Source organism: Helicoverpa armigera, chromosome 14 (genome assembly GCF_030705265.1).
Source record: "Helicoverpa armigera isolate CAAS_96S chromosome 14, ASM3070526v1, whole genome shotgun sequence".
NCBI classification, from domain to species: domain Eukaryota; kingdom Metazoa; phylum Arthropoda; class Insecta; order Lepidoptera; family Noctuidae; genus Helicoverpa; species Helicoverpa armigera.
Window position 1 is genome coordinate 9,969,470 of NC_087133.1, and position 19,111 is coordinate 9,988,580.

Consider the following 19,111-nt stretch of genomic DNA (forward strand, 5'->3'; position numbering starts at 1 on the left):
ATGGTACACGATGAATCATTGTAGTGGGACAACCTGTAGGCGCGTGCGCACACTATTTGCATGCTACGGCTCATTCCGTCATAAGTCATCGAGGAATCCGCGCGTCTATTTTGTTTACCAACAAATTCGATCCGCTATAAATCAGTTGTAAACAAAAAGTGCTTAGTTCAAAATTAATAAGTTTTTATCCTGAACATCTGATCAACCATGAAGGCTGTTATTGGTTTTGTGATGCTCAGTAAGTATTGTTTTTATTTAATTGTTTACTTCCTTAGTAGTAAATCTAATGCCGGTACTTTATGTAAGGCTTTTAGTATTATTATGAGGCATACGAGGTCTCTTTAATTGTTTAATTAACATTCTTCAACTCTGATATTATGATGATTATTTCTTCTCATAACTACAATAAGTACGATCTTCAAATAATTTAAGGCAAGCAACCAGTTTCTCTTACATTTGACCGCAATATGATATTGTAACCACATGTCGTCAAGTATATGTGGTTTGGAAACTCCAACGTTGATGCAACTATCGTAGGTACAAACACGGTCCATATGATATTTGCATATGGCGTAAGCTATGCAGATGACATTAATTGACTGATTAGGTACATCATTACAGTCGTCTCAAACCTGGAAAAGTGTTTACAATTTTTTCTGCAGTTTTAATGGAACTGACCAAAACGAATTGCCAGTATGGAATCGTCCTATGGAACCTTCCACCAATTAATAAATCAGAAAATATACCATTGAGCATCCATAATTTAATGAACCATGTATAATCTGCACTTTCACTGATTAAAATTCGCACATAGCAAATAGATTTTAATTTACATTGCGCAAATAGAGTGGGAAATTTTATTGAACTAGCCAATGTCAGGTGTATGATATATTTTCCTACGCAGAATCCAAGTTAATAATACATTAGCAATAAGACATTTAATAGTTTAACGAGAATAGAGATTAGACTTAGAATAAAAATTAATGAGGAAATGATAAAGTTGATAGACAGGGATATACATAAAGGGACAGATATAAAGGAAAACAATTGTAATAAAAACTTCGCAGGTGACAGGGCAGAAAGTAAAATACTACTCTGACACTTAATAGGGAAGGGAAACATTAAGAAGAATTAATATACCTATGTTAACGCAGGCACGCTTTACCCCTGAACCATTATTTGAAGCTAAGGCTGATACGATCCTATGTCCAGCCTATGTCCAGCAGTGGACTGCGATAGGATCATGATGATGATAAAAAGAAACAAGTGAAATGTCAATAAAGAGACTATTTACATAAACATTCTACTTGTTACATAAACTGATGATGATAATGATCCATGTAGAAGAAGGAAACTGCTGTAGCTATCTGCAAAGAATGAAACTCGTAGACATACTGAAAAAAAATATGGTCGATTTTCTGTTACGTTAGTTCTGGATTAAGCATTTGATTGCTTGATTCCTATCAGAATCAGTTACCAAGTTCAAGGCAGAAAAAGTTATAGTTCCTTGATTGCCATTCAAATGAGAATTGTACTCATTTTCGGGCCTATCAATTTAAAGAATGTTGTTATTTTTTACTTTAACGGGTTTCAATAAGTTTTTGTTTTTACTGAAATATACTTTTCTCTATGTAAAGTTGGTGGTAAAGATGTTAATTTCTGTTTCCAGTGCTTGGTGCGGTGTGGACCGACATGGCTGGCGAGTGTGACATGGCTAGCTTCTATACGGAGCTGGGCTGCACGCCGGTAGCCAGGGAGGATGGTGGTCTGTGCCCTGAAGCGTTCACCTGTCCTGATCTACATCCAGACCCTACGATGTGTTACTACAAGTAAGTAAAGATACAAATAAATAGCATAGGTATATTATCAAGTGCGAAACTTGAAGACTATTGAATCGGTGCAGACATATAACAAGTATATGTATAGTAAATGTGAGTGAATGTCTTTTTTCCGGGTGGATGTTGATAGAAGATCAATGAAACGAACGACACAACGGGAAACATTTTTAGATCTCTCAATGGATAAGCATCCATCCTGCTCGCGTTTCGGAGCCCTTTCTATTAAAGATAAATAGTGGCCTTCATAAAAGTTGAATTATATTATATTAAAAGTCAAGACATTAGACCCAAATTGGGCATAACAAAAGCCTTGCTCCATTTCCCAAAACGGAACTATTGACTCATCATCACAGACAGCCTTAAGACGTCAAAAAAGTCCAACAATGCGACATTGTGTGTTGTTTGTAAAGAGTAAATCAGCACCCACTCAAGTGACGACCTCGTGGAATACCCCGAAGCACCCAGCAGTGAAATATGACAAAAAGACGATGACCTCTCGCGTGGCCGTCGTCTGCGCAGGGAAGTACGGCGACCTTGCGTTTGCGCCGGTGACAATTTATTCTGCATTTTTAATAAATAGATTATTTTATATGCCTTGTAAGGTGACGACTAGTTGGACTAATTGATATAGTAGTTTCTTCGTCTTAGATCCATTTGGCTATAAACGATAAAAGGTCTTGTTAATTAATTTTAAATATTTTTTCGTACGGTCCTATAAGTCTATACTCCTATAATACGTAGTTAGGAATTGTATAACTTATTCTACTTATTTATAGAAAGTTACGACCGCGATGAAATTAACGGGATACCAAAAATTACATTTAAACTCGTAATTAGTTACGAGTTTGGGAATTGTTTAAGAGACTTGGCAACATGTATTAGGTTCCTTATACTTAATCATTTGCTTTGCCGAACTTCGGTACTTTGCCAAAAGGAATTGAAAATATTTAAACAAACGACCCTGCTTCACCAAACAATCGTAAATAAAGCAAAGGGCGTCAAACTTCTTGACAATCCTTCACGTAGGTTCTTAACAGCCAACATAATTGTCTATTCCAGAGGCGTATCCTACGGCGACAGGTCCCCCATACCACAATCGCTGATCAAGAACCCTTGTTCCCAAGCTTGCAGCTGCAGCGTGTTTTCCGGGGAGCCACAGTTCAATTGCGCGGCCGTCGACTGTGTGGAGACGTTTGACAACGATATGCAGCAGCAATGTATCAACACTTTTGAGGTAGACTCGTGTTGCAGCGTCGGCACTGTCTGTGGTAAGTTGAGCGGCAGATATCTGATAGTTTAAAGTAATGGGTGATGTGACTCAATTTGTAAGTGGTTTGATAAGGTGTTTTAAGTCCCTGTAGGTAACTGTTGGGAGTAACTTAGCTCTATAGCTAACAGGGTATTCTGTGGTACCTATTTAAGGCGAGGAATTGGTCAACAATAATTCCATAACCGGCACGCGCATCTAAGGCGCCAAAAGGGGTCGGAGCGTCTGAGCGGGGCGAGGATAACAATACGCGCGCTAGCTTATAACTAAAAGTCGTAAGCGACAAAATGGTTTTGTAATTTTATTATTTAGAAATGATAATTTGATAAAAATTCCTTCTATCATTCTAAAGAGTATGTATATACTCAACTACTAAAAAAGTTAAGAGGCTTAAATCGGTCCCGTTTGCCCATAATATGTGAATCTCTTTTTAAAAAGAGGTATGTTTGATATATTTTTCTCTGTTATAAAAGTTACCTAATCATGTTTCTACAACTAACAAAATAAGGGTTATATTATGAACTTTCAGGTAGCCAAGTTGTATTTTGATCCGTTTTGTATTTACTGAGAAAAATTGACATCCTTGGCGCCAAAAATTCCAATTCGTCCTCTTAAATCTACATAAGTCGGCAATACGTAAAGTGTAGAGAACAGCCTTAAAATATTGTGATATCTCGTGAGCGTGACAACTTATCAACCATCAGTTACATAAAAATATTGAAACATTTTTCATAAAATAATTGCAACACGCTTTAACATACCTATGCATCATTACCTTTACATGTTCTCAATTGTGCAAAAGTTACAAGGAAAAGTCGAAACCGCTACAATTCATTACATCACTTTTATTTTTCATCTGTACCTAAAGAACGGTCACATTCCTGAGAAGGAGTTACCGACACATTAACTCATTGGGTACTCCTTCTATGGTTACAAAAAAACAAAACACAGTAGGTAACTTATGAGTTCATCAAACGTAATTAATTTTCAATGAACATTAACAATGCACCGGTTCTGTCGATACGAATCAATTGCTTGTTAATCAAGCTTATTTTTAGATGACATACTATTTAATGTGTTTGAGCTATGGAACACAATGGAAGGTTCCATGTAAGCGGTCGTAAACACCAGCGCAATGGCAGGATTACTCGTCAACGATCCATTGTGGCTCGATAATGATGATACAATCTACTTCCACGTATTGCGATAGATTATATTAATAAACTAGTTCTTCTACCGTGGTGCCCACATACTGAAAGCATAAATTCTTACACACATAATTGTCACACCTATGGACATATCAGTTATATACTTTCCTAAAATGTAACTTAAAAAAATGTAACGCGAATAAAACGTTAGTAGTACTATAGTGTTGACAATGATTTCACCAAGTAGATCACCTTGACTTTAGGCCGTGACTCGTCCTTTTTGGATCATGATAAATGTTTATTAAAAGACATTGAGAGATTCGCAAAAGTATGCTGATTTCCGTGTAAATGTGTTTTTTTTTTTTTGAAGATTCTGGGTAAATACCCTAAAGCGATATTGTGACCTCAGAAATATACGTATTTCCGGCAAAGCCGACAAGTGGATCCGCAAGTGTACCTACGGTTGATTACAAACTGTGGAGAACCTACCCTAAAATGTAGAGATTTCATGCGATGAAATCTTTTTTCCAGGTAAAGACGCGATAGCTCAGCTGAAGACCTGCGAGGTGGATGGCCAGACGTACCGCGAGGGTCAGACCTACCAGCCTAAGAACACGCGCAAGACGTGCGTCTGCACCGCCAACTACAATGCGACTGACGATGCGGCCTACTGCAGGACCATAGACTGCGGCATAGAGATCCACTACCAGTCAGATTTGGTGCAGAACTGTGCACCTGTGTTCCCCGGCAATATGAGAGGCTGTCCTATTGGATTTGAGTGCCGTAAGTTTTTTAGTTTGACATTTGTTTTGAGAATAGTAAAGGCAGCCCGTGGCTCTACTACTGCTTTCTTAGAAAACTCAATCTTGTAAAGATGATGGAATATGGAATATGGTGTAGGGACACCTTGGACACTCGCAACATGAAAGACACATTACCTACATATGATATGCCTCATATGTTGTAGAAGACGTCTCTTAATACAAGGTTGATGACTAGACATTGTGTATTCAAAAATGTTTATCTCTTGTTCTTTGCGAGTCTACTTAATGATTTTTTTTCTTTTACAGCATCCGAAAAGACCAAAGTAGTCCGTGGTCTCAACATCCGCAACTTAACAGCACAATGCGTGTTCGGTAACAGCACCCTGATCGTGGGAGACGAGGTGACAGTCGAGGATACCTGCACCAAGTGCACCTGCAACGTGCCTCCATTCGTCACCTGCATGAGGAAGAACTCCTGTGACTCTACTGTTCAGTAGCTTTGAGTAAGGGTCTTAACCTCCCCACTCAGAGACATTTAATGGTTACTTAAGTCATTCATCCATTGGAGGATTTGTATGACATTCCGTCACTAAGGAGTGACTTAAGCAATCATTATTCTAATGTCTCTGAGTGAGGAGGTTAGAATGTCTTGTGAAGGTGAAGTTGTATCGTAGGTGTGTTGAAATGTGAGATCTGGTTGACTGATTTAATGTTGGAGTATAAAAGAAATATTGTTTTATTGTAGCTGTTGTTTTTTGGAAAGACATGTCACGTCGCGTCGCGGACATGGCAACATGTCACGTCGGTAAAAGACATGGCACAAATGAAACAGATCGCTAAATAAAATGGTAACCAATGTTTACATGTAGAAAGGAAACGAATTTTAACAAATATATTATGTTCTTTTATTGTTTAATATATGGCTTAATACGAAGAATATTTATTAAAATTGTAAATAAGTGGTACTTTATACTTAATTAAACTTAGACTTAACTTAAAATCGAATGTAGGAATCACATGACATTTTGCTTTTACTTAAATAAGGATATTTACATTATGTACAAGTACACAGCCTAAGAGGACCTTTGTAAATTAAAATTAATATAACAAAAATTAATTATGTTTTAAAACTATGTTGTGACGACTTAATGATACTTAAAATTAAGTACTTAATTGTATAATAAAATCTTGTATTATATTTATAGTGAATCACATAATAGCGAAGTTTATTTAAAAAATACTTATTCATAATTTTATTATTAGGTGTTTTATTTTCTATTCTACATTGTATATAAGTAAATAGGTACTTCGTTGGCTTTACGCATATTTTATAATAAATGCTAGTATTGCTAGATATGGCAGTGTCATTCACTAGATTGCACAAATTATCATTTTGACAATAATTCAGTACAAAGTGAATATTACGTATTCTCGCTGGAGACATTTCTTTGAGATCTTAAATGTAAGTAATCTTAAAAGTAGTAAGTTCCATTATTATAAATGCAAGGGTAACTAAACATAGGTACGTCATTGTTTTTCGCTTCTGTCTTTTTTTGTATAGCAAATCTAAATGCAGTTTTTATTAAACAAAGCTATTGATTAACACATTCTGTGATATGTTATAATTTAACGGCAGTTCCCAAAATTCTTTCTGTTGCTTTTCTTACTAGTAGGAATATGACATTACTTGTATGGTGCTTTTATGTTAAATTCCTATCTGTAGTTAAGAAATGAACACATAGGCGGAATATTGGGAACGACTGTAAATCATCCAATCACAGACGCTAAATTGACAGTTGACAACTAGCTTCGTAATTCAAATTCAAATATCGTATACTCTTTGGTCGTTTTAGCCGTTGATTTTAAATGTCGATGAAGTTTTCATACTGTTGTGAAATGATTAGCTGAAGCAAGCCAATCCCAGTTCGACTCTGAACATCTGATGTGGTCTGCCGACGTCGCGAACAGCTACGTCCAGGAGTGGGAGACGGCCGGGTTTGTCGGTGCGGTATTCAACGATGGTCTGCGCCCAGGAAGATCTCTTGTACTGGAAAATGATGTAAGGTTATAAATTTTCCTGTTTTAGTGAAACAAAGCTTCTCAGAAGAGTGAGATAATATTGATTTGAAAAAATATCGGGATTAGGTCGCCTAGGTTTTGCTGTAAATACTGTTTGCTTCAGGGAGGTATGATTTTGTATCGCAACTAATTTGTGGCTGGCGTCCAAACAGCTAAAAATCTTTCCTCCAATAGAGTTAATAAACTTTAAGGTTTCATAAATATTCCTGAAGTATGATATTGCACGTCTATGTGATCTAGAAAATACGTCCAAACCTTTACCTTAACATACCTGTGCGTTATGTTACGCTACAGCTTTTTTATCGTCCCACTGCTGGGCACAGGTCTCCTCTCAAGGTTTGAGCATATCTATGATTCTAACTAAAAACTTAAACAAAACTTACTTGACATTCATCCAACAGAGTCTTATACCGCAGCCTATTATTGGCTTTAGGCAGAATCTCAGCGTCGTTATAAGCCAACAGTTTGATGCCTCGTCTGTAGTTATTTGTCGTAGGATCGTAATATCCAACAGTGTTGCGACAATGGAAGGTCACGTTCTGCACTGCGGTCGAAGACATCAGCTGCAGGTATGTGAGCTGTGTGTGGTCTGCCTTGTAGGTGATCTGAGGAAATCAAGTTATGGAGGAAATTAGACTTTGAAGACTTGAGAGTCAAGTTTTGTAAAATAATCTCGTCGAATGTGTCTGATTTTTTGACTTTGCTAAGTTGTTTTACTTTTATGTCATCATCTACATCTACAATAATATTAATAAAAAGAGGAATAAATTGTATTTTTGTTTGTTCGATTTTAAAAATTTCCTAGTTATTTTATGCCGGTACCTACTGGTATTCAATTTAATCATGTATTTCACCGCATTTTGCTGCAGCAATCTATGTATTGTACATTGTATCTTACCGTAAATCCATCATCCATTTCACTAAGCCAGGGTTCATGTTCCTCTCCATCATAGGCGATGTCCTTCGACTGCATGGGCTTGGGGAACACGCAGCTGGCTCCAGTCTCCATTTCACAATGTACAATGATCGCATCATTTATGTCACCGCCGTTAGGGTCGATCCAGTATTGTCCTGAAGAGAATAAGGCGTGATTAACAACTGGATCCACAAAGTAATACTTATGAAGTAACTATATAGTAATCTGTGGTTGTACTTTTTCTACAAGAATATATGGGAAAAATAATTGTGCTTTTATTATCAAATCATCTACATATGTACGTATAATCATCTGTCTGGCAAAAAGTATTCGGGTTTGTAGGATGAGATACTGCTGATAGTGATATTGCTATCGTCACATTGCAAAATGTTTTCAACCAGGCGGTTTGGAATTTTAATATCAAAATTAAATATTGCCTCCACAAGGTATTCGAAATACCATAAGAAAGGAATGTATGTAATTTTTTTATCAGGTATTACGCTTGCTTGGATATGATTAATTTAAAGTTATTTTTGTAAGTTTTTTCTTACCGCTTTCAAATTCAGGATGGTGGTACTTGATGTCCCCACAGGTCTTAGCAGGTGCCTCCTTAGAGCCATCTGGTTTCAGGAACTTGTCGAGAGAAACCTTCAGACGTTCGTAAGCCTTCATCACGACCTCCTTGCGTTCAGCTGCTGTCATGTCTTCCTTGAAGAAGCGGGGTGGAAGGGAGTTGGGGTCATCACCCATTGGGTCGGGGCCTTTCACGGAACCTGTTACACAAAACATCAAACGGAAGTCACTAAATCAACCTTTTTGTATGTTGTATTAAGAAACTAAAGTATGCTTGGAGTAGTATTTGACGTTGAAGTAAGATATTTGTAACTAAAGTTATTTGAGACATTTTATATGATAAATCCTTAGTAAAGGAGAATATCATTTAGTTTTGTTTTACAGATTTATTTAGTTTCGGTTCAGGCAATGAAGTACTTAGATTTTTAAAAATATATTTTTTTTTTCAAAAACAACTAGCCAAGCTGATCTACGAACCTTGTTGTAACATAGCAGCGAGAGCAGCAGCATCATAAGCCAGACCCTCGCCAGGTGGCCCGGGAGGACCGGGAGGACCCGCAGGTCCAGTGGCTCCATGTCTACCAGCCTCACCAGGAGGACCGCGGCCTCCGGGCACTCCCGGTGGACCTTGTAGGCCAGGGTTGCCGTCACGACCAGGTGTACCTACAAAAGGGTATATATCATCAATAAGTTAAGACAAAAATGAATAAGCCTTTAAAAAGAAAACAGTCCTTTTCTTGGCTTTGGTCCAGAATTAAGCTAATTTACCGAAAGATTTGAAATTAATGATTTACCTCGTGGTCCCACATCACCATCTTTTCCTGGTGGTCCCATCGGTCCAGGTAAGCCTCTTTCTCCAGCCCTTCCCGGAGCTCCAAGCATACCAGGAAGACCTGGTAACCCAGCATGGCCTTTAGCTCCGTCGGCACCAGCCTCTCCCCTCTCTCCCTTAATTCCGTCAAGACCGGGAGGTCCAGCTTTGCCAGGTGGGCCTTGAGGGCCGTCAACTCCAGGGGGTCCGCTTTCTCCTCTAGGTCCTCGCTCGCCAGTAGGTCCAGAAGGACCCGACGGGCCAGGTGGTCCCTAAAGATATCGATGTCATTATCTTTTAATGTATTAAAGATAGCTAATGATAATTAATTATAATTAATTAATCGCCGGAAGACGCTGGATGTAGGTCGCCTCCAACAGGTATCTGTGGAGATCTAAGGGGGAGGCCTATGTTCAGCAGTGGACGTCCTATGGCTGAGATGATGATGATGAAGGATAAATCCTACTTAGATTTCAGTTTACAGATACCTGACCAATAGATAATTATAAAAGATCTATTTTACACATAATATTGATGATTACCTGCAATCCCGGTGGTCCAGCAGGTCCAGAAGCGCCCTGTGGTCCCATGGGTCCCTTATCGCCTGGTCGTCCCGAAATACCCGGCTGACCTTGTTTGCCCGGGCGACCCTCTGGTCCTGACTCTCCCATTTGTCCAGGTGGCCCTTGTGGGCCCGGAGATCCTGCTTGACCGGGAGCACCGTCAGCGCCTGGTTTTCCTGGAGCACCACTTTCACCCTAGGAATAGAACATAATATAAAAACTGACATATGCTGAACATTACTTTTTATTGGGTACATAATTATGCAAAGGATGTTTAACTGACTTCAAAAAAAGTAAACCGTTTAATTTTAACCACATGTGTCATGTAAAATAAAGTGGAAAGAAAATACGTCCATTATTTCTTATTTATATATTTTACCTGTGCTCCTCGAAGTCCTTGGGGTCCAGGTGGGCCTGCCACTCCAGGTAATCCTATTGGTCCCCTCTCGCCAGCTGCTCCGGCCGGACCAGTGGGTCCTTGTAAACCGGGTTCACCTTCACTGCCTCTTTCACCTTTGGGTCCTTCAGCTCCCTGAGCACCAGTCAGGCCCATAGGACCAGGGGCACCAGGACGGCCAGAGTCTCCTGTCGCTCCTTTAGCGCCTGGGATACCGGGAGCTCCAGCTGGCCCTGTGTTTCCTTGTGGACCCTTAAAGATAAAGATAGTAATTATTAAATGAAAGAATGAAGGAACACTACTTAAACTCCCAACTAAAATGTTTGTTTCCATTAGTTTTAAGTACACTGACTGATAATACTAGAAATATGTAAATGTATAACTTACCGGCGGTCCCAAGTCTCCCGGTCTTCCAGGCAAGCCAACGTGTCCGGTTTCGCCTTTTGGTCCATGATCACCGCGAGCTCCTTTGGCACCAGCTATGCCAGGCAGACCACGTGGTCCAGTCTCACCGGGCACACCTTAATTTAAAAGATTTAGTATTGATGTATCATATTGACGGCGTGTAATTTGTGTGATTCAAGTCTTAAGAATATTTACTTGTAATATACTAATTACCTGGGCTTCCAGATGCTCCTTGCTGTCCTTTAGCTCCTGAGTATCCTCTTTCACCTTTAGCACCAGGCATGCCAGTAAGACCTGGTGGCCCAGACAGGCCAGGTGAGCCCTGTGGCCCGGGCTGGCCTCGTTCTCCGGGAGAGCCCGGGGCACCTAATTCTCCGGGAATACCGGGAGCTCCGGGTTCACCTCTTTCAGCCGGCTCTCCAGCAGGTCCGACTGGACCTATTGGACCCTGGGGACCTTGCTCCCCTTGACGACCTGAAATTGTGTTTTCAATAGTTTTATATTCTGGAGAATATGGTAGATACTATCAAGGCGATTGTAACAGCAAAAATTATGAAAATTTTTACCTGGAGCTCCATCATTGCCCGGTGGACCTGCGGCACCTCTATCGCCTTTCTCTCCCGGCGCACCAGTAAGTCCTCGCTGTCCAGGCATACCCATCGCACCGGGAGAGCCAGGGTGACCTTTACTACCTCTGAGACCTTCGGGACCCTGTGACAATTACACAAAAGAGCCTTATTTCAAATGTTTGCTGAAAACGTCAAGATTTTTTCAATACCAAATTACAATTGTCCATTAATAATGGAAATTAATAATCTCCATGCATCATTCAATCTCACCGGTGGTCCATCAGGCCCTTGAGCGCCGGATTCTCCCTTCTCTCCAGGGCTACCAGGCTGGCCAGGTTGTCCTCGGTCTCCAGTAAAACCTCTCTCTCCTCGAGGACCCGCTGGGCCGGGTGGGCCGGCCGGTCCTGCCATACCTGGCTCGCCTTCCTTGCCCGGGGAACCTGGGAGACCAGCTGCTCCAGGCATTCCCTAAAAGAATATAAAATTAAGATCTCTGAATTTAAACATGGTTTTTTAAATTCGAGCAAAGCATATAACGCTTAGCTCGATCCAAAATTACTTTGAATATCACACTAGGATTACTTACAGGAAAGCCAGTAGGCCCAGCTGGACCGGACGGGCCTCTTTCGCCGGGAGGACCAGCAACACCCTGAGGTCCCTGAATACCGGGGCCACCGTCACGACCTGCATCACCTTTAGGTCCTTGAGGACCAGCCTGACCTGGATCACCATCTTTTCCTGGTTCACCCTATAAAATAAAATTGCACAAAATTTATACAATTATTTTTTTGAAAATATATATTATTTATATATTCATTTATTTTATTTATGTATTTAATGGACGTCTAAGGCCCATATAAAATACAATACATAAATCTTATTAAACAACCTAAAATGTTAAGTTCTAAGTATACTCACTTGCAATCCTCTTTCTCCAGGTCCGCCCATTAGACCAGGAGGACCTTGTATTCCTTGAGAACCCTGTTCACCAGGTCTGCCATCAGCACCTGGTATACCTCTTTCACCTTGGGGTCCAGTTTTTCCAGGCATTCCGGGCCTGCCAACAGATCCTCGTGGTCCTTGAAGTCCTTGTGGTCCGGGCCTGCCAGGGTCTCCAGTGCTTCCCTTAGATCCAGGTAATCCAACACCACCTCGCTCGCCAGGCTGACCTTTAGGACCCATGAACCCATCAGCACCAGGTAAACCTCTCATTCCTTGTAAGCCTCTTTCGCCCTGAGGTCCAACATTGCCAGCTGGTCCTCTAAGACCTCTCTTTCCACGTTTTCCTTCTGGTCCCATATTACCAGGCAAACCACGTGGACCGGGAGCACCAGATTCTCCTCTGATTCCGCCGTCACCTTTTTGGCCTCTTTCTCCTGGTTGACCCTAGAAATTAACAGAAGTTAGTCTTTCCGTGCAAAATTGTAATAAGTACCTAATGCGTAAAAAAATATATATAACATACTGGCATTCCTTTAGATCCAGGCAAGCCTGATTCTCCCGCTACACCTGGCAGTCCTCTAGGTCCTGGGAATCCTTGTGGCCCTGAAGCCCCCGGTTGCCCTTGTACGCCTTTCTCGCCAGGAGTTCCATCACGTCCAGGAATGCCGGGGGTTCCTACTTCACCAGGCTGTCCCGGACGACCGGCTTCTCCACGTGGTCCTTGCATTCCCTGACTGCCTTTTGGTCCGGATATACCCTGTTCACCTTTCAAGCCTGGAGCTCCAGGAAATCCTGGCGAACCCGGTTTGCCAACATTGCCCTTAAAAAGTAAAGTTTTATTCGTGATTAAATTCTAAGCTATATACATACATACATATTTAAATACAGTAATGATGAAATAAACCTTACCATTAAACCTTGTGGTCCTGGTGCTCCATCAACACCTCGCACGCCGGGAGGTCCAGGGGGACCTTCACGACCTCGCTCACCCCTAGCGCCAACAGGGCCCTGGCACAGGAAAATCCATACAGTTATTAAAACTCACTCAGAGGTAACATCTACCACCACATTTTACTAAATGATTTGATATCATACCGCTGGTCCAGTTGGTCCCATAGGACCAGGCATTCCAGTTGGTCCTTTTTCTCCTGGCAATCCTTGTTCCCCCTTAGCGCCGTCTTTCCCATCGAATCCCCGATGTCCTTTCAGTCCTTGGATTCCAGGTATACCCGGGGTTCCACGAGGTCCAGGCTGTCCCACTGCACCTGAAGGACCCGTTTCACCATCTTCTCCCGGAGAGCCCTAAAATTATTAATGAAATTGCAATTATTGTGCTCACAAAATAAGATTTGAAGAATTGGCATGTTTGCCATGCCTTCATGCTTGTTCCTTACATCTTTTCCTGGTAGGCCTTGTGGCCCCCTTTCGCCTGGTGGTCCTTGTTGTCCAGGTTGCCCCGGTTCGCCTGGTTCTCCCCGTGGTCCTTGAAACCCTTGCGGACCAGGAGGTCCTTGGGGTCCTAATCAGGAAATTGAAGATTTGTTATATTTTGTTTTAGCCCATGGCCCAAGTACATACTTATAAGTACATAAGAATTACGTCGGTTTCCGTAATTATTTTTAACTTACCGGGAATTCCTCTAATGCCTGGAGTGCCAACTGAAGCTTGCATGTACTGATAGGGATCGAAAGGAGGCCCCTTGTCACCACCAGCTGAGGCTGCCAACTGCGCTAGGTAGGCATTCACCTATACATGACATAAAGAGGATTACCTAAGTAGGATTACTTTAATCATCTTTAGCTATCATGCAACTTAGCTTTCAAATGATATTAGAGGCAGGGAAATAAGTAACAAATAAAGAGGTATGTAACTAAAAATATTATTAAAGTGGAATAAACGGACTCAAAGGTAAAACGACTTACATCAGGCATTTGTCCAGCAGGGCCAGGTATTCCAGGGGCCCCAGGCACACCATTGACGCCGGGGGATCCTGGCGGGCCGGGCGGGCCCCCGTCACCAGGCACACCTACCACTCCACGCACTGGTGTCGTCCCCTGACTGCCAACGCCGACAAACACGGGTGGTGGTGCTGGCAAAATAAATATTTAAAATGTTACAATAACAAGTAAATCTGCCATGAAACCATTCTTTATTGCATTTTAAAACTGATATTCTTATGAATGCTTTATTTCTTGTGGTTGCTGTGAACTATCAAAATCATAAGCCTTATGCACTAGCGCACAAATGATCGAAGAACATATCGTATAAGTCTTCTCTGGTTGGCTTTCTTCACATGTTGGTACCATATTAAAAGCTTAAGTTAATTTTCAATCACACTCACGTTTTTGTCAGTGGGCCGTCTTAGGACCACGAATTACGTGGCTCGTTTTTGTTCATCCTAGTAAATAATTTTTTACATAAAATCAAAGAAACATACGAGTGGATCGACGGCAGGCAGGCACGGTGGTGCAGTTGACCCTTCCAGCGTGGCACTGACAGAGAGTGCAGTTGTCTCGTTTCCAGTTCTCCCCTTCCGTCCATGTGCGGCCGATGTCCACGCACTTGGGGCTGGCTGGAACTGAGCATGAGGTTTCATTTAATATTGATGGATAAATACTTCATATTAAGCATCAAACATGACGTTAAGTACTTAAGGTGGAATTCCGAGGATAGCGGCTACGACAGCCGCGCGCGGCTTACGACAGTCGTCGGCCGCGCGCGACAATAGTCAACCTATGAAAATGTATGGCGCCGCTGCCGAGGCCAGCGACAGTCGCGCGCGGCCGACGAATTTCGTGAGCCGCTCGCGGCATTGTCATGAAATTAGTAGATTTTGTTCGTCCGTTCCCTCTAGTCGAAGTGCTAATCGATATCCTTGAAGAAGAGGAGGATGACATGCTGCTGTGGCTGTATTATGAAAATAGATTACCAATCGACCCTATCTTTAAAAAGTAGAAATGAAGAAGGATACTACCAAATACTGATTCAAAAGCATTTGTATTGTAATGAAAACCGAAAGGAAGTTTTACCGACTAAATAAAAAACAATTCAATTCTGGTTTTACTAAGATTCTATAGCGCTAGACCATGTTGAGATGCGTACGGCCGCGAGCGGCTCACGAAATTCGTCGGCCGCGCGCGACTGTCGCGGACCTCGGCAACGGTGCCATACATTTTCATAGGTTGACTATTGTCGCGCGCGGCCGACGACTGTCGTAAGCCGCGCGCGGCTGTCGTAGCCGCGACCCACGGAATTCTACCTTTACTATCACTGAATACTGCAGCCTCGATATCAAGGAAAATTGATTTTGAAACTTAATTCTGAATTGTAATTCTCAACTTGATCTACAATTTATGTAAAGTACAAAGCTACTGTTCTAATGTTTATTTACCGATAAATTAATTACTGATTATTATTTTTTTTGCGTTTCGTCCTTAAAATCTTGACATTGTACCAATCTTCTAATAATTGTTTATACTCAATATATTAAAGAAAAAAGTATAATTACTTCGAATGGTCTGCTGTGGTCTCTGGTAAGCCGGTGTGCCTGTAAAGAAGCTTCGTGTTAGTAAACAGCAAATTATTGGCTAAAGCTAAAGAATTGGTTGAAGGTGAAGGAAACTTACTGCTTTGGAATCCGCGGAAATCAGTTTCAGCTTGACGCGTCACTAGACAAAGAATATAAGTAAATAACATGAGATGAGAAATAATTGAAAATGATGATGTCAAGATACAGCTGTGTCCGTCCACGCACTAATTAGGTATGAGAAAATAATGATAATGATCTCCCAAAATTTGTTTTGTTTTAAACCTATAGAATACGAAATACGAAAAAAATATATAGAAGCAGCTCTCGAATAAAAACTGAAAATAATATCAATGGTTCCTCAAATTAGCCTGATGAGCCAGGCTAGCAAACTCTTTAGTTCTGTAAAACATACTTATGGATGCAACATTTCAACTTTAAAAAAGGATAAAAATATCTTACGATCATCATCTTCTCCGACCGGCGTATAGTCATCGTAGTTGATGAGATCGGGTTCTTGAGCCTGAGGGAGCTCCTGCACTATCTCCTCGCGATGAGACTCCGACAGCTCCTTGGAGGCAGCTGGCAGCACCAGCACAGCCAGCCAGGCCGCCTTCAACCACCTCATGGTGACTGGATAAAGAAGAAAAGGTTCAATTAAGGGTAGGCCGAGGTAGAGAAGCCGAAAATCGATCTTAGTGGCGTGCACTTGGAAAGGCCTATGTCCAGCAGTGGACTGCGATAGGCTGATGATGATGATGATGATGAAGGGTAGGCCATTATCCAATTATGAACCCTTATGCAAAAGAACGCATAACTTTATGAATTAATTTCACTAATCATTTAGATGAAAGCGACGTAAGTCCTCTAGTCACTGAAACTCTTCAAAATTAAATCATTCATAACATGTTTCACGTCTGAAAATATGAACAATTACAAAATCGCAAAAAAAGAAAAGACACATCTAAGCCATGAGCTCAATACGCAAATGGAAATTCAAAACGGTATCAATTACGTCTCCATTGGTGCTATTAACTCGAATTCCTGACAATCAACAGCACCAAATCTAAGTGACAACACATTAAAATATTTCAGACATACATCTTCATGAACGGCAATATAAATCAATACAATAGCGTCATAGATGGTCCAAGGCTATCGGAACAGGTCGTCGACTCGGCCTATTCGCCTATTCCCCAATCATATCATGTAAAGATGTCAGGACCAAGTAGCGGACGTCCCACTAACCTTTCCGACGCATCTGTCTATATGGAGATGACAACTACCAATTGGCGACTGTAATAATTAATTTTAGCGTCCAACGCTCTGAGTTTGTTGTAATTTGTTTATTTAAATAGTCAATGATTCCACTCTCGGTTATTGAGATTTCGGCAGAATAATTAATTTATTTAATGGATTTATGGGTCCATAGTGTCATCTCAATCCTTGCAAATGAAAAAGTAACTTTGTCTGTCAGTCGCGGTTTCACGCCAAAACTACGGGACACAGATAAGTAGCGATAGACATGCGAAAAGATTATACATACCTACATTTTTATGCTTGAATGTGAGGTCCTAATTGTTAAGTAGTTTTTGCAGTAAAACAATGGGAAATCAATGGGAGATAGCTACTGTCTACTGGCTAGCTGGAGAGATAGCTACAGGTTTATTTTTCGGGAATAATTTTAGCAACGGCTTAAAAAGCTTCGTGTCATGCTGTGCTAACAGTGATTACGTCAACAGAGGGAATCGTATACTTAAACCATAAGTCAGAAAATTCTTCAAACAGCCTTAGGGTAACCGAAAATTCTTATTGATAGCCAAGAAAGTTACATTAAACAGAAATTAAACAATCCGTGTCACGTACAATTACACCAATATTTTTCCTAAACATCAACATCGACTTAATCTAGCACAGATTTTTAATCCTTTAATACCTATAAGTCTGCTTTTTTATCAGTAAAGTATAGCATTTGTATTACATAGAAGCAAAGCGTTGCAGCCCATAACACCGATTATTTATCCAAGCAGATGCAAATGGGTGCAACACAAGCTCGCTCCGAGAGCTGGCGTTAAGCCCGTAATGGTTGTTGCATTGTGGTAAAACTACTGCAACGGTGTTTCTTTCAGCGTATTTTATATTTTTAGCTTTGTTTTAATCCGTGATTCTTATGTTTTCGCAGTTTCACCATGATACGTTTTAATTTAATTTTAATTTATGCAAGTAAATGACTTTGAGTTATGATCGCGCAATTCTACCAAAATATTTAAGGCAAACGATAATTACATTTATGAACTTTATCTAACATTCAAAAAGTATCTAATTGTCACCTTATTTACCTGTGAAAGAAACTAAGATCAAAAGACTCAAACAAGCTTAAGATGGACTTAGAGTTTAGCAAATTATGTAAAGTAAATTTTGAACTGAAAGACTTTTAAGTGGATCAAGATTGTAGACGTAAATATAGCCTTGTTTAAAAATAAGATTTAAACTTTTTGAAACATTGAAAATTGCCAAAGTTTATTTCACTGGGCATTCAAAATATATTAAACTAGCCGTTTTTCCGCGTCCGCAAGAACTAATGCCCGTGTCGGGATACATATACCGGGAGCCTATAGATGTTACTCGGGAATAGTCGGGACAGTACAGCTTTCCAACAGTGAAAAAATTTCTACTAAATCCATGCACTAGTTTTTGACTTTATCCATTACAAACAATTAAAAATATAAAAAATCCTCTTTACCTATAATATTTGTACAATGTACAGACTGTATATCGACGATTCACTTCAAAAACTCACTCTACCGTTTTATGTTCAGATCAAAGATTGTCACTTAATTGTTTTACCACCTTTGAAACCGCTTGGTAAGATATTAAACAAATATTGACAAACATTTGTGAAAAATAGCAAAAATATACAAACTTACTTACCTATGTATTTTGCCGGGAAGGGGTAGCGCGGCCCGCCCGCGCCGCGACGAATGCGCAGCCTCTGGGCGGGATACCAATAAATATGCGCCTACGCATGACCCGTACCACCGCGATCTATGAGTTCAGAGGAACGAAACTTTTGGTTGTATTAGAGAAAGCTTCTTGCGTATCAAACCTGATGATGGAAATCATTTGATAGATCATTTTTATTCGAAGATGTATTCATTTTCCTTTGTAACACTTCGAAGAAAGGATTTTTTGATGGGGTTTAAACGTTCAACAGAGAAGTATAGATAAAAAAGAAAATATGTTGCCCCGCCCACAAGTAAAAGTTTTCTTTCACCATTTAGCGTTACACGTGAACCGACCCTATCTCACAATC

At 40.6% G+C, this 19,111-nt stretch overlaps 2 protein-coding genes across 3 annotated transcripts; one reads left to right on the plus strand and one right to left on the minus strand.

Annotated features, from left to right (window-relative positions):
- The first annotated feature begins 43 nt into the window (after positions 1-43).
- On the plus strand, positions 44-6,279 carry LOC110375340 (uncharacterized). The gene is made up of 5 exons (XM_021333413.3): positions 44-238; positions 1,670-1,829; positions 2,898-3,106; positions 4,785-5,036; positions 5,324-6,279. The coding sequence occupies exons 1-5, from the start codon at positions 208-210 to the stop codon at positions 5,512-5,514; spliced, it is 843 nt and encodes a 280-aa protein (XP_021189088.1). The 5' UTR covers positions 44-207; the 3' UTR covers positions 5,515-6,279.
- A 598-nt stretch (positions 6,280-6,877) lies between these two features.
- LOC110375333 (collagen alpha-1(I) chain) lies at positions 6,878-18,872 on the minus strand. Of its 2 annotated transcripts, XM_049837160.2 has the most exons (25): positions 18,730-18,872; positions 16,261-16,431; positions 15,899-15,940; positions 15,781-15,819; positions 14,710-14,850; positions 14,195-14,361; positions 13,901-14,018; positions 13,667-13,791; positions 13,368-13,574; positions 13,182-13,280; positions 12,796-13,092; positions 12,249-12,716; positions 11,917-12,078; positions 11,601-11,798; positions 11,328-11,472; positions 10,975-11,235; positions 10,744-10,877; positions 10,339-10,608; positions 9,939-10,154; positions 9,380-9,668; positions 9,063-9,248; positions 8,564-8,785; positions 7,995-8,167; positions 7,480-7,701; positions 6,878-7,064 (listed from the first exon to the last, which is right to left on the minus strand). In XM_049837160.2, exons 2-25 carry the CDS (start codon positions 16,424-16,426, stop codon positions 6,918-6,920), a joined length of 4,494 nt encoding a protein of 1,497 aa, XP_049693117.2. In that variant the 5' UTR covers positions 16,427-16,431; positions 18,730-18,872; the 3' UTR covers positions 6,878-6,917. The 2 variants fall into 2 exon arrangements, with proteins under 2 accessions (XP_049693117.2, XP_049693118.2); XM_049837161.2 differs by lacking the exon at positions 15,899-15,940.
- Positions 18,873-19,111: the final 239 nt, after the last annotated feature.

Coding starts and splice junctions, on each gene's coding strand:
- LOC110375340 (XM_021333413.3), top strand. CDS start 208: ATGAAGGCTGTTATTGGTTTTGTGATGCTCA. Junction 239..1,669: donor TATTGGTTTTGTGATGCTCA/GTAAGTATTGTT, acceptor TTCTGTTTCCAG/TGCTTGGTGCGGTGTGGACC. Junction 5,037..5,323: donor TCCTATTGGATTTGAGTGCC/GTAAGTTTTTTA, acceptor TTTCTTTTACAG/CATCCGAAAAGACCAAAGTA.
- LOC110375333 (XM_049837160.2), bottom strand. CDS start 16,426: ATGAGGTGGTTGAAGGCGGCCTGGCTGGCTGTGCTGGTGCTGCCAGCT. Junction 13,093..13,181: donor CAGGACCACAAGGTTTAATG/GTAAGGTTTATT, acceptor TTACTTTTTAAG/GGCAATGTTGGCAAACCGGG. Junction 12,079..12,248: donor CTGGAGAAAGAGGATTGCAA/GTGAGTATACTT, acceptor TTTATTTTATAG/GGTGAACCAGGAAAAGATGG.